This window comes from Heteronotia binoei, chromosome 21 (genome assembly GCF_032191835.1).
Source record: "Heteronotia binoei isolate CCM8104 ecotype False Entrance Well chromosome 21, APGP_CSIRO_Hbin_v1, whole genome shotgun sequence".
Lineage (NCBI taxonomy): Eukaryota > Metazoa > Chordata > Lepidosauria > Squamata > Gekkonidae > Heteronotia > Heteronotia binoei.
Window position 1 is genome coordinate 145,229,701 of NC_083243.1, and position 14,422 is coordinate 145,244,122.

Consider the following 14,422-nt stretch of genomic DNA (forward strand, 5'->3'; position numbering starts at 1 on the left):
GAGGGTCCGAGGCGCCAAATCCGAATCACTGTAGAAGTATCGCAGGTCTGAGGTCCAGAAGCCGAGGTCAGGGAGTCCAGAAGTCCAAAGCCAAAGTCAGGGAGTCAGGAACCAAAGTCAAGCCGGAGTGGATGCTAGAATGTCAGGGAGATGACTAGTTGCTTCCACAAAGCTTCCTCCCAAAGCCCACAGCTATATAGCCCTCTGCTGGCTGTTGCCCGTTTGGGCTAATTGCTGGCTCAGGGAGGCAGCCAGGATCCTGTTACCACTCAAGCATCCTTGCTCTTAGAAGGGCCAGAATCCTCTCAGAACTCAGGGCTCAGGGAGCGTCTTGCTTGTGAGCGTGCCGCCCTCCTCCGATCCCTGAGGTCCTGCCGGAGGCGGTCACGCACACGAGCCACCCGAGAGGGCGAGGCAGGGGGGCTGGGATCTTCTCCAGCAGGAGGCAGGGGCACTGGTGCAGGTGGCAGGGGCACAGTTTCCTCATCAGACTCAACTTCCTCTGAAGGGTCCCCAGCACCCATGACACCTTCCTTCCAAAATATCTGAAAGTAAGCCTAAAAGATTGTGCAGAAAATTATATATATGTAAGTGTAGAATTTAAAGAGATTTCATGTAAAATCTCCTTTTTTCCTTAAAAAACCTGCACACTACAAAAGAGGTGTAAATAAAAACAACAATAGAGTTTGGTTAGCATCAGCAAAACTTTTGCACAGGGCTTGTTAAAACATTCACTGCACAGCACAGAAGTCCATATATCAGTCAGTTAGGAAAGTTTGTATAATGAAATGCTACACTGAGAACTGTTTTCTGAGATGACTTACTTCTGTGTCTTCATTTGTTAAGATGAGTTTCAGTAGGAGAAAGATATGATTGCTTTGTAATGATAATAAAGGCAGCCCTTTATTCTGCTTTGAGGCTGCCGTTGCTGGGTGGGGTATAAGGAGAGTCTGTGTACTTAACTGGTGCCACTGCTAAGTGTTGACTCGGGTGCTGTGATACCTTCCTGCACAAAGGCAATCAGGAGCATGTACAGGTTGATGACATCATTGGTTTATGTTTGTGCAAGTGAGTAATGACCTATGCACAGACATAGTAGCACCCTGCCTGCACTGTACAAAATGGACGCTGCTTCCCTCTTTGGTACAAGTCCTGAAATGAAAAATCCATATAATGAGAATGAAGAATTCTGTCACTAATGAGTTATTCCCAAGAAATATTTTATTTTCATAAGGGTTTTTTTTGTCAGTCCAGTGATGGACGCCTACTTGAGGTCACCTTAATAGCTTATGTAGCCCCATGGAAAACCTTCCGCTGAAAGAACAATAATTAGAGAATTCAGAGCCCATGTTATTGTATTTCAAAGTCCACAATTCTCACCAAGCATCATAACATAACTGATTTTGTTAAATCTTTCATGCACAATACCCAACAAGATAAATCCTTAAACATGACTCATGTCTTTTCAACATGAGATTTATATTGGCTTGCTTTCATGGGAAGAAAATACTTGGTAGAAGGACTAAGAAGTTAAGAGTTATCCTTTACATTATAACCATAGTTAAGACAAGTTTTGTACAAGGGGGATTGTTGATAATTAGCTGATGTGATGTGGAAAGTATGCACTTCCTTCTTGCTTTATGCCCCCTATTCCAGCTTTATCATCCAAACCTTGTTTGTGTTCTGCAGTTTGTCACATAGTTCTCTGACTTCACAATCAAGTCAGCATGTAAATTACATTGTAACTGTTTGGGTTTTCAGTGCGTTTTTAGGTTCTGCATAAGGCCATTTATTGGAAACTACAAGGAAGATAAATTTCTCACAGGAAAATAAAAGAAACTGCTTGAAAGAATTGCTTACATATTAGCGAATATCTTCAAGAATTGCCGTGACAATTTTACTTTGTTAGTACTTTATTCTCAGAATTCTGCAGAAAGTTGTCTTCACTTGTCTATACTCAGGACATAGTGATAATGCTTACTGCTTTTCCCCTTTCTGAATGGAATACCACCTCTTCCATGTTCTCTCCCTTTCTAAAATGTTAACTTATTTTGAAATACACAAATTGGGGTGGGGAGAAGTGTGAGCATATTTCAGATGGTGCCTGAACTGTGACTGGCCAAGTAGAATACAAACTCAGTGTCTGTCTAGTTATTGCATAACAGTATCTCCAATGAAGTATCAACTTTACTGCAACAGAACTTAAAACCTTAAGTAGCAACACCAAGTGGGATGCAGTATGGATGTCACCAGGTGCTTATATTATGGGCACTTTTTGTTATATGAAAAACTGTTATATGAAAAACAGTTGCTCCAGAAAAATAGTTGCTTAAAAATCTACATTGTGAAATAGCTTTTGTTTGGCTTTAAGTCACCTTCCAAGGCTGTTCATTTCCTGTGTCTGAAACATTATCCTTTAAATGTTCTTCAGCATCTGAGTTTCCTGTAAATGCCGCCCAGTCATCTTCTTCTGTGGTTTACTATTAAGCTGTGCATTCAGGGTTTTTTTGCCTTTGAATATAGCCATTGTCCCTGGATCCATGTGTTAGCATATTTTGCAACTTGGGGATTTTTCTCACGGTCAGATCTATTCAGTCAGCATTTCTCAGTTGGCATTTTTCTTTAATGGGTGGCAGCAGCAATGAGTCATGCTCTTATTTTGATATTTTCCAAGGAAAAATAATCTTCTAACAAAATATGCATGACTTGTAATTTCTCCTATCTCAATAAGGGAAGCAACTTGGATTCAGTGTTCCCAACCTGTGTTTGGATCCTAGGCTTGGGGTAGTTGTCTGCTGGAGAGCTCATTCCTCCAGTGTAAGAAACGTCTCTTCATGCAAGACCATTGTCTTTCAAAGAGTTGGAAAGTCCCTCACCCCAGAGGAAAAGTCTGTACTGTGGAGGACATCTCTGCCATGAATGACATGGCAACCAGGCTTAGGAGCCAAGCCTAGATGTCCCATGAGATCCGAATTCGATCTTAAATCTACAGTACTGTTGCCCAGGTACAAGTTGTATATGCTGCCTTCAGAGAAATAATTGCATTAGATATCTTCACATCATGTTACCATGATGCAGTCCATGGTTTGTAGGTATAAGGGGGATTCCTCAGCTTAAAATCTACTACTTAAAAACGTTAACAGGAAGTTCAATAAGAGCGTTTTGCTAATATCTGAAAGCATATGATGCAGTTGTCGTGCTTCTTCTGATTACATCTGGGTCTGGACAGTATCTGGAAGGGAGACTGATGGCAACCCTATTACACCCCTTTTGGCCCCATGAAAGAAGAAGAAGACACAAATGTAATAATATTGCTGCTACTGAGATTGGTTTTTACATCTGGAATTGCATTTAGGAATGTGTTACTACTTGAAACTTCAGCATGTTGTGCTTTGTATTTTCATGTGATTGAAGGGCAATTGAGCCCCTAGTGAGCTTACTTGGAAACCACTTGTTTTGAACTATAGTTCAAAATGTACTTCTGGTGAAGAAGCAGTCATTCTTAACAGTCATAGATCATGATTTTACATCCCATCACTCAGCACACTTATAGAAAGCCTTTCGTGGTTTATTGAATTGCAGTTAGTTTGAGATGACCTGCTGAGATGACTCAGCTTTCACTTAGGCTCCAGAGACTGAAGAGGTGGGCTGCTCATGAGAGCAGTGGTGATGCATACTGATGTTTAGTGCCACAGTTATGCCTCTGTGTGAGCATAGAAAGTGGGACATGCTGGCTAGATGTTTATCTCAGATATGTGAGGTGGCTGCCATACACATCCCTTTATTATCTGCAACAAATCATCTATACTAACAATATAAACAAACAAATACAGGTACATTTCCCAATAGGCTAAATTGCTCTGGATTAATGAAAGGGCAAACGTTCCTTCTTGGACTCCCCAAGCTGCCAAAAAAGAAAAGTTTGGACATTATAATTAGCATCTATATTCCCTGTTCAATATGGGGAAAAATCGTTGGTCTTGCCTAGATTCAGCCTCCCACCCCACCCCCTGCAATCACATTGCAGTTGACTTATGGTGACCCCAAGGCAAGAGACATTCAGAGGCTGCTTGCTATGGCCTGACTGTGTAGAAACTATGGTCTTCTTTGGTGGTCACCCATCCCATACTAAGCAGAGCTGACCCTGTTTAGCTTCTGAGATTTGACAAGAACAGGCTAGCCTGGACTATCCAGGTCATGGCAGATTCAGTCTATAGTAACCAAATTAAAGATGTAAGCAAAGTCTCAGTCCTCTTTATTGTTCTTCCAGAGGTTTCTAGTTTGAATGATATGTGCAGTGCTTCTGGCACAACTACACGATTTCCTCCAGTGATAAATAGATAAGAAAAGCAAGAGGACTCTGCCATTGGCATGGTTGCCTAGAGTTTTGTGCTGCAGTGTCTGCATGGGTGGAGCAATCCACACAAAGGAATGTTGCATCAGATCTGTACAATATACAGTACATCACAGAAGTGAGTACACCGCTCACATTTTGTAAATATTTATCTTTTCATGTGACAACACTGAAGAAATGACACGGCTACAATGTAAAGTAGTGAGTCTACAGCTTGTATAACAGTGTAAATGTGCTGTTCCCTCAAAATTACGCAACACACAGCCATTAATGTCTAAACTGCTGGCAACAAAAGTGAGAACACCCCTAAGTGATAATGTCCAAATGGGGCCCAAAGTGTCAATATTTTGTGTGGCTACCATTATTTTCCAGCACTGCCTTAACCCTCTTGGCCATAGAGTTCATCAGTGCTTCACAGGTTGCCACTGGAGTCCTCTTCCACTCCTCCATGATGACGTCACATAGCTGGTGGATGTTAGAGACCTTGCGCACCTCCACCTTCTGTTTCAGGATGCCCTACAGATGCTCAATAGGGTTTAGGGCTGGAGACATGCTTGGCCAGTCCATCACCTTTACCCTCAGCTTCTATAGCAAGGCAGTGGTCATTTTGGAGGTGTGTTTGGGGTTGCTATCATGTTGGAATACTGCCCTGCAGCCCAGTCTCAAAGGGAGGAAATCATGCGCTGCTTCAGTATGTCACAGTACATGTTGGCATTCATGGTTCCCTCAATGAACTGTAGCTCCCCAGTGCTGGCAGCACTCATGCAGCCCCAGACCATGACATTCCCACCACCATGCTTGACTGTAGGCAAGACACACTTGTCTTTGTACTCCTCATCTGGTTGCCGCCACACACGCTTGACACCATCTGAACCAAATAAGTTTATGTTGGTCTCATCGGACCACAGGACATGGTTCCAGAAATCCCCGTCTTTAGTCTGCTTGTCTGCAGCAAACCTTTTGCGGGCTTTCTTGTGCATCATCTTTAGAAGAGGCTTCCTTCTGGGACAACAGCCCTGCAGACCAATTTGATGCAGCATGTGGCGTATGGTCTGAGCACTGACAGGCTGACCCCCACCACTTCAACCTCTGTTGCAGTGCTGGCAGCACTCATACATCTATTTCCCAAAGCCAACCTCTTGATATGATGCTGGGCACAGGCACTCAACTTCTTTGGTCGACCATGGTGAGGCCTGTTCTGAGTGGAACCTGTCCTGTTAAACTGCTGTATGGTCTTGGCCACTGTGCCGCAGCTCAGTTTCAGGGTCTTGGCAATCTTCTTATAGCCTAGGCCATCTTTATGTAGAGCAACAATTCATTTTTTCAGATCCTCAGAGAGTTCATTGCCATGAGGTGCCATGTGGAACTTCCAGTGACCAGTATGAGGGAGTGAGAGCAATAACCTGCTCCCCCATCACACCTGACACCTTGTACCACTAACGAGTCACATGACACCAGGGAGGGAAAATGGCTACTTGGGCCCCATTTGGACATTATCACTTAGGGGTGTTCTCACTTTTGTTGCCAGCAGTTTAGACATTAATGACTGTGTGTTGCATAATGTTGAGGGGACAGCACATATACACTGTTATACAAGCTGTAGACTCACTACTTTACATTGTAGCCAAGTGTCATTTCTTCAGTGTTGTTACATGAAATACTTAAATATTTACAAAATGTGAGGGGGTGTACTCACTTCTGTGACGTACTGTAATGTCTGTTCTTGCCTTGTTCTTCCTGCATTTGGTTTAGACCAACAACATGAAAAGCTTCCCTATAAGCATATTGAAAGGTTAAGTGCCTTGGATTTATACTAAGCTACTTGCAAAGCTGCTCAGGCCTGATTATTTGACTCTAGCTAATCCCTCTCCTTGTTATACTAAAACCAAAAAAGATTGTCATGGGTGTGTGACTGCCTTTGACTACCAGCTACTTTTCAACTATCTCCCACTAACCCAGTCTACTAAAAGCCTAGCAGATAAAAGCTAGTGAAGTGGCCAAAAGCAAAAAGCTCCCAAAGCGTGGGAACAGCACATGTGAGAGGACATTGGTGCAGACTGATGTCACAGCCCTGCCTTCAGGAGTAGGGCAAAGTTACAAAAGGGCGTTCAATAGAAGGCAAACAGTATGCTTTGAATGATCCAGGAATTTTTGTGTTTCTGCTTTTAGCTCATTTTGCTTATTGAGTTGATCAGTTACACTTTAAAAATTCCACAGTCATTAAAAGAGAGCTTAAAATTATGCCTGAGAGCTGATGCATGGCCCACATTTTCTTTTCCTCAAAGACATCATTGTCTTGATTCAGCAAGATAAAAGTCACTGTCAACACATCACATGCTGCATAGTAGTACTAGAAGGAAGCTATTTCATAAGGAGCCAGCATTAATCCTGTGAAGGCAAAGCCATGAAAGTCATGGCCTAAGTCTGCCCTCTGCATTGATAAATCCATTTCAGGGGAGAGGGAGAACCATGCATAGGTCTTCACTTCCACTAAAGCTGATGTAAAATACAAGGTGGTCCTATATGCCCACTAAAGGTCCCATGCCCAGAAGGATTTACAGAAAAGCAGAACAAATTATGCATTTGTTGAAATGGTTGAAATTGTTTGCTTTAAAATACTTTTTTTTTTTTTGCTCTGGTGAATGGGACCCAAAGCTGTTTCCAAAGAATTAAAACACCAAAGCACAACAAATCGTCATTCAAAAAATAAGTCATGTAACCTAATAATGACAATGAATAAAAACAAAATAAATGAGTAAAAGCCAGGCTGCACATCTGCCCTAATCACCCTCAAAGGCTCTCTTGCACAACTTGTTCTTACAGAGATTACTGAAGGCCAAGAGGATGGGCAGCTTCCTCCCAGGTTCAGGAAAGCCATGCTGCCAAACCAGGCAGCTATTGAGAATATCCTGCTCTATTTGCAAAGGTGCAGGGCAAGCAATACCCAGTTTAGAACATGGGGAATCCCACACACACACACACACAAAAGGATTTCCCTGAACTGGGAGCAGCCACTGTCTCTTTTTTATGTATCCATCTTGTTTTGACTTAATGCTCTGGTGATATATATATATCTCCCTCACATATAATGCTTTCAACAGTGTACTCTACACTGCTCTAAGAGATTGTATATGGGCTATACAGAAGGAGAAAGTGGTCTCTCAGGAATGCTGGGAGACCTGTTATACAGAAGTGTCTTAAGAGAGTTATATGATAATGTAGTGCTTTCAACCTGACTCAGAGAATCATCACTTGTACCAGAACTCCCATTAAAATGTGGTCAATGAATCTGTAATTTATAATCCTTTCCTGCTGTGTCTCAAGTCAATGAGTGGAGTATGGGGAGTAGGCCAACAAGTGCAGAAGGCTGCACTGGTGACAATTACATGTTTCAGTTCAGCATCTGAGTGGATATGCTATTCTGGATTTTCCATCATATAAAGGCAGCACTGTGCTTACAGTGGTATGTTATGAGCTGTGCCCAATCTTCAGTTTAATGTACATTAATGTACCACTTTTGTTCTGCTCTCCGCCTCCAGTCTCTATTCCCAGTTCGAGCAGCACCCCGGGCTACAAACCTGCTCCTTTAGGGAGTATGCAACCTCATCCAGAACAGGAGCCATCCCATTTCCTTGGTCAAACCTTCACATCATTGCACCTCCATTTTGTCAAAATTAAATTTCAGCTTGTCAGTCGTCATCCATCCCAAAATTCTTCCATGAACCTGTACACAGTTTTCACACCTTCCCTGGGATCTGCTGGAAGTGTGAGAGAGCTGTGGCATCTGCATATTGGTGGCAATTCAGCCCGAATCTCTGGATGACCTCTCCTAGCAGTTTCATGTAGATGTTATAAAGCAAGTGAGACAAGATGGAACCCTGCAGGATCCTGTACGCTCAAGGCCAAGAGGCTGAACAGCAATCCCCCAGCACCACACCCTGAAACCTGTTTTCAAGGGAGGACTGGAACCACTGCACAATAATGCCTCCCAGTCCCAATCCTGCAAGGTTGTCCAAAAGGTTGTCCAATGACTGATGGTATCCAAAGCAGTAGAGAGATCCAGGGAAAGTCACAGGGTTACACTCCCAAGTCCATCTCCATGTGCAGGTCATCCACCAGGGAACTCTGTACGCTGTATCATCTAGATAGTATCTCATGTGAGGTCTTTTAGAATCTTTAATAAGCAAAAAGACTTTTTAAAGTATCTGAAAAGAAGTTTGATGCCATCTAGGGTCTCAAAAAGGCCTTGCACATCAGTAATTTTTTTTTTTTAGCCATGTTGCAGCTGTTTTATGGCAACCTCATCGGGTTTTCAAGGAAAGAAATGAGCAGGAGTGGGTTACCCTTGCCTACCACTGCATAGCGACCCTGGACTTCTGGTCTTCCATCCAAGTAGTAACTAGAGCCAACCCTGTTTGACTTACAAGATCAGAAAAGATTGAACTAGCCTAGGCTATCCAGGTCAGGGTCAATTTATCATTAACCCAGGATTTTCATATTATAATAGCTTTATAGTGAGTGATGCACAGAATTTGCACTACTTGTGAAATTCTCACTATTTGCAGTTGTTAATAAATAGTCTATAAGTTGTTAACAAATAGTTTTAGATCCCCACCAGTCTGGCTTTTGCCCAGGCCATGGGACAGACACAGTGCTGGTCGCCCTAGTGGATGACTTCCAGCGACATCTGGATCAAGGCAGCTTAGTGGTACTGATGTTGTTAGACCTATTGGCTGCGTTCGATACGGTCGACCATCAGTTGCTGACCCGCCGCCTTGCCGACGCGGGGATTCAGGGGTTGGCCTTGCAATGGCTTTCCTCTTTCCTTGATGGTCGGGGACAAAGGGTGGCGATAGGGGGTGAACTTTCCCAAAGGCACCCGCTTAATTGTGGGGTGCCACAGGGGGCGGTACTCTTCCCGATGTTATTCAACATCTACATGTGCCCCCTTGCCCGGATTGCCTGGAGGTATGGATTGGGTTGTCACCAATATGCTGATGACACCGAACTCTGTCTACTGATGGACAGCCAGCCTGACTGTGTCCCAAAAAACCTAGACCTGGCATTGCAAGCTGTGGCAGGCTGGCGCAGGCTGAGTAGGTTGAAGTTGAACCCAGCGAAGACAGAGGTCCTTTGCCTGAGTCGCAGCAGTCTGGGTAGGGAAATCCCCCTGCCAGCATTTGACAGTGTGCCATTGCAAATGGCATGCAAGGTCAAGAGCTTGGGGGTGCTGCTGGAGCCTGCTCTGACAATGGAGGCCCAGATAGCAACTGCTAAATCCGCTTATTTTCATCTTAGGCGGGTGAAACAGTTGGTCCCTTTCCTGGAGTGCGGCAACCTAGCAACAGTGATCCATGTGACCGTCACCTCGAGGTTCGACTACTGCAATGCCCTCTACATGGGGCTGCCCCTGTGCCGAACCCGGAAACTGCAGCTAGTGCAGAATGCAGCAGCCAGGCTGTTATTGGGGCTCCCTAGATAGGAGCACATACAGGCGGGGGTGCAGGAACTGCATTGGTTGCCAATAGTGAACCAGATTAGGTAAAAGGTGCTGGTCATTACCTTTAAAGTCCTATATGGCCAAGGACCTGCCTACCTTAGGGACCGTCTCTCCCCATATATTCCCCATAGGGTACTGTGATCTGGTTCTCAAAATCTATTGACAATCCCCGGGCCGAAGGAGGCCAAACTGAAAGTTACTAGAGAAAGGGCCTTCTCGATATCAGCCCCCCACTGGTGGAACCAACTGCCAGAAGAGGTGCAGGCCTTGCAGAGCCTTGCTCAGTTCCACAGGGCCTGCAAGACTGTTCTTTTTCAACTGGCCTTTACTTAATGATCTTACAGCATACTGTTGAATGAATACTGTCGCCACAGAAAAACTGTACGATGTATAACACCAAGGGGTTTTTTTAATATTAATCTAATCCTAGAATGCTTTTAATTACAATGATGGTTAATTTTATAAATCGTTGAGTTATAATATGTATGTACTTATAATATGTATTAATTGTTGAAGTGACTGTGTTGTGAGCCTCCCTGAGCCTGCTTCGGTGGGGAGGGCGGGATACAAATTAATTATTATTATTATTATTATTATTATTATTATTATTATTATTATTATTATTATTATTATTATTATTATTATTATCCATTTAAGATGTTCAGAATTATTGAGTGGAAGATGGGGATCATCATATGAGACTGTGCCTTTGACCACGCCATATTTGAGTTGAAGTCAGATCAGTCTCTCTGCATATTAATTTGTTCTCTGAATTCTCATCAGACAAAGGGAGCTCTGCCTGTACAGTTATATGTATTCAGGCTCTCTCTTGATCTTCAAATGAACATGTATAAACCAAGGGCAGAGCCTGCTGCCAAGGTCTTGCTCCCCACAATGCCTGCTCCTTTTACACATCATGCCCTCTATAAAGGGCTCCTGTCTGCTTTATTCCTAACTATGTTGGGTCTAAAATTGAGCTTACACAGAGAAGTCTTGACTCTGAAGATGTACTTAGCTCAGTCACACTGATCTGGGGAAAAGTCCAGTCCTCTGAGTTTGAAAGGGGGGAGGACTCCCAAGGGTCACAGGTGAAAGTTGCAACTCTGAAATTTAAAAAAAAACACACACACTTTTCAGTTTTCTTTCTTGTCCTGATAGCTAAAGCCTTCCTGTGGTAACTGTAGCATGAAGGGGATTTTTTTAAGTTAATGCTGTTGTGTCAAATGGAGAATTTCCCAAGACTGGTACAGAAGCATTGCCATGGAAGCATTTCTAAATGTATGGAAGATTTCATCTTAAAGTGATCTACAAGTGAAGGACAGTGTAATTATTCTACATCCTTCAAATGGAGGTACTCAAGGACAAACTGAAAAGAAATCTCACTGGGGTGAGGTCAAGGGCAGGAGGAGGAGCTTTGGTTTTCCAGTTTCCAGGCTGCTGTGCTGTTCAAGGGTGGGATGTTCTTTCAATGCTTATGAATGGTGTGAAAAATGTAGGCAAAGCTCTGTGCTGATGTATAGAAAGAAGCATCCCAGTGAGTGGTGAAATAAAGAACGCTGTCCAGAATCATAGTAATGGTTATGCTGCTAAGAGCCCTGACAGCAAGGTTGCCACTTCTTTCTTGGCTGGATTTCTGTGCATTTAACAACAGCATGGTAGACAGAAGTTCAAGAAGTACAGCCTTTCTTATCAGTTGCCATTTTCAAGCTGGGAAAAGCTGCCTCCCTGAATTTCTGCCTGTCAGGCAGCAGTTGACAGCATGGATGGTCCTGCCAGCAAAGCAAAGCAAAAACAAAATGGCAACACTCAGTGTTGATGCAGTTAGTGGTGATTCTGTTTGATGCACCATGTGCTGAATAACTACTGTATATTATATGGGGAGAGAGAGAACGTTCATAATTTTGGCATAAGATGTGACAGAAAATACACACATCTCTGCCTTGGAAAGATGCTTGGTTGTTCCACTCCTGGAGCACACGCATCTCAGTGAAGTGTGGCTGAAGCTTCCTGTCCTCTTTATGGTGACATCCAAAGTTACCCTGTGAAAGCCCTTTGAAAAGCAGTCTCTAGTCTCTGAGTTTGAGAAACAAGTGGGAAGGTTTTTGTTTTGTTTTGTTTGGAAGAAGTGTAAGCTAATGTTGGATGTTTCCTCCTCAGCACTCTCTCAAGCTGCTCTCATGCTGTGGTGGCTCTGCTGTACCCTTTCTCCTGGCAGCACACTTTCATTCCCGTTCTTCCCTCTTCCATGATTGACATAGTCTGCTGCCCTACTCCATTTCTGGTCGGACTGCTGTCTAGCTCACTGCCCAAGCTAAAGGAGCTACCTGTAGAAGAGGTAAGGATAAATCTAGCAAATGGGTGAACCATTGGTTCAATCTGAATAAAATTTTCAAGAGAGAAACACACAATAAACATAAGAGAAGCATGTTGGATCAAGCCAATGGCCCATCCAGTCCAACACTCTGTGTCACGCAGTGGCCAAAATTTTATATATAAAATTTTATACACACACACATATTTTTGAGTAGATGGAACAAGGTTTTTATAGTTCTTCCAAAATATTTCATTTATATAATTTTCTTCTTTATTTGTTTAAATACAAACCATAGAATCATAGAGTTGAAAGGGACCTCTGCTCCATATTTTTATCTAACCCCCTCCTGTGGCTATGCTTGTAGCTGCTACCACCTCCTGTGGCAGTGAATTCCACATGTTAATCACTCTTTGAGTGAAGAAGTACCTCCTTTTATCCATTCTAACCCGACTTATAGGTAAAGGTCATAGATACTTTACCTAAATCTGTTACTTCCAAATACAGACTGAAAATAACACCAGTGTCTTTTTTTTTGTTCTGGGACTTTCCTCCATTCCAAAATGATAATGGATGCAATACTGAAATAGGCACAAGAACATAGGCAAAATAATGAACTAAAATAGAATTCTTGTGCCTTAAACAAGCCTTGTTTTCCTTAACTGCAAATGTGATCTCCTTAAGCTATTTATAAGCAGGGGGTGTTTTTTGAGCAGGAACGCTGACTTGGCATCAGGGGTGTGGGCTCCTGCTGGGCTTTTCCTGCAAAAAGCCCTGTGTGAAACAATGTTGATGTCAGGCAATGTGGCCTAATGTACAAATAAGTTCCTGCTGGGCTTTTTCTACAAAAAAAGCCCTGTTTATAAGTGCTTCTCCCCTCCCCCCCCTGCAATGGTTACACATTTGGCTGTAACAGAATATGGGTCATTTAAATTAAAAAAGGTGATACAACTCATGACATCAAGAAATAAAGACACATTTCCCAACTGTAGTTTTGTTTTGACAAAACAGCTTTCTTCAGTATTTTACTATTTATCATGGGAATTAAAATAGTACCACAAAATACAGAGATGAGAGGATCTCCAAATATTTATCATGGGAACTAAAATAGTACAACATAATAGAGAGGTAAGAGGCTTTCCAAACAACCCATTCTATATTGGCATTGTGTTACAGGAAGGAGTACCCCATGATCAAAATGCTGTTTCTACTGCCTTCCCTTTTATTAGCCACATCCTGGGTTGATCCATTCTCCTTTTTGCATACTTTAATGCACCATGGAATTGGACTGGTGCAGAAATTGATTTCTTGGTGCATATAAAAACAGAGGTGTACATGGGAACAGCTGATGATATGCAGAATGATGCAAAAAACCAAGAGCAGGGATAACTTGTATATCTGATGTTACTGTTCCACTCGGAAGTGTTATGAAACAGGCTAAGAAGCTTCTTGATAAAGCTGAGGCTTAACCTAGACATTACAAATATTATCCAACTCGAGTTCCCAACAGTTGCACAGGAGCTGTGGGGAACTTCCTTTCAAAGAGCTGCAGAGGCCGGTTCTGCTTGGGACTGCAGTGTGCGGGAAGGAGAGGCTTCATTCACCAGCTTGGTGATGTTTGTGAGGAATATCTTAGTGTATAAATTTTGAACCTTCCTGTGCAATTGCCTCCCCTCCCTGAGCACTGGGAAGAGGAACCATTTCAGTTGCCTGGACCACATAGTAGCTTCCTACCATAGTTGCTAGAGCTCTATGGGACCCAGCTACTGGCAAACAGCTCCTGTGCTGCCTTAGGTTACTATCTCAGTGCTGTAATTTTGAGATAACAACCACTGTTTATACATGTAATGAATGGCAGCGTGTTCCAGCATTGCCTTATTCCTAGGGTCATTTATAGAACATTCTCTCTGTAACTGCAGACTGCACCCACAAGAGATAACAATCCTTCCATTGTTTACATGAAAAATGTCTCAAGTACACTAATGGCAATATTACTGTTTTAATAAGCCAAGGATCAAATAGCATCTCTCCTTCTGCAACGTGATTCTCACCCTTTTACTTTGAAATAAATCCTGTGAAAGTAGAACTTACTCTCAAATGTGCATACTTTGGAATTGGGATCATACTCTTCAGCTACTTTGTGCTTTAGGACACACTGTTCTGCTTAATTAGAAGAAGTATGGAGGACATTCTACACAACACAGGATTTAATTCATGCTTTGTGCATTATAGCCACATACTGCACATTTTGAAGTCA

General features: G+C 42.8%; 1 protein-coding gene across 2 annotated transcripts in view; it reads left to right on the top strand.

Moving 5' to 3' along the window:
• Positions 1-14,422, top strand: part of DENND2B (DENN domain containing 2B) — a 178,398-nt gene that overhangs the window by 153,291 nt on the left and 10,685 nt on the right. For both annotated transcript variants that reach the window (XM_060261278.1, XM_060261279.1), the window contains one exon: positions 12,012-12,189. In XM_060261278.1, the coding sequence (XP_060117261.1) occupies positions 12,012-12,189 (178 nt within the window). The remainder of the gene's footprint in view (positions 1-12,011; positions 12,190-14,422) is intronic.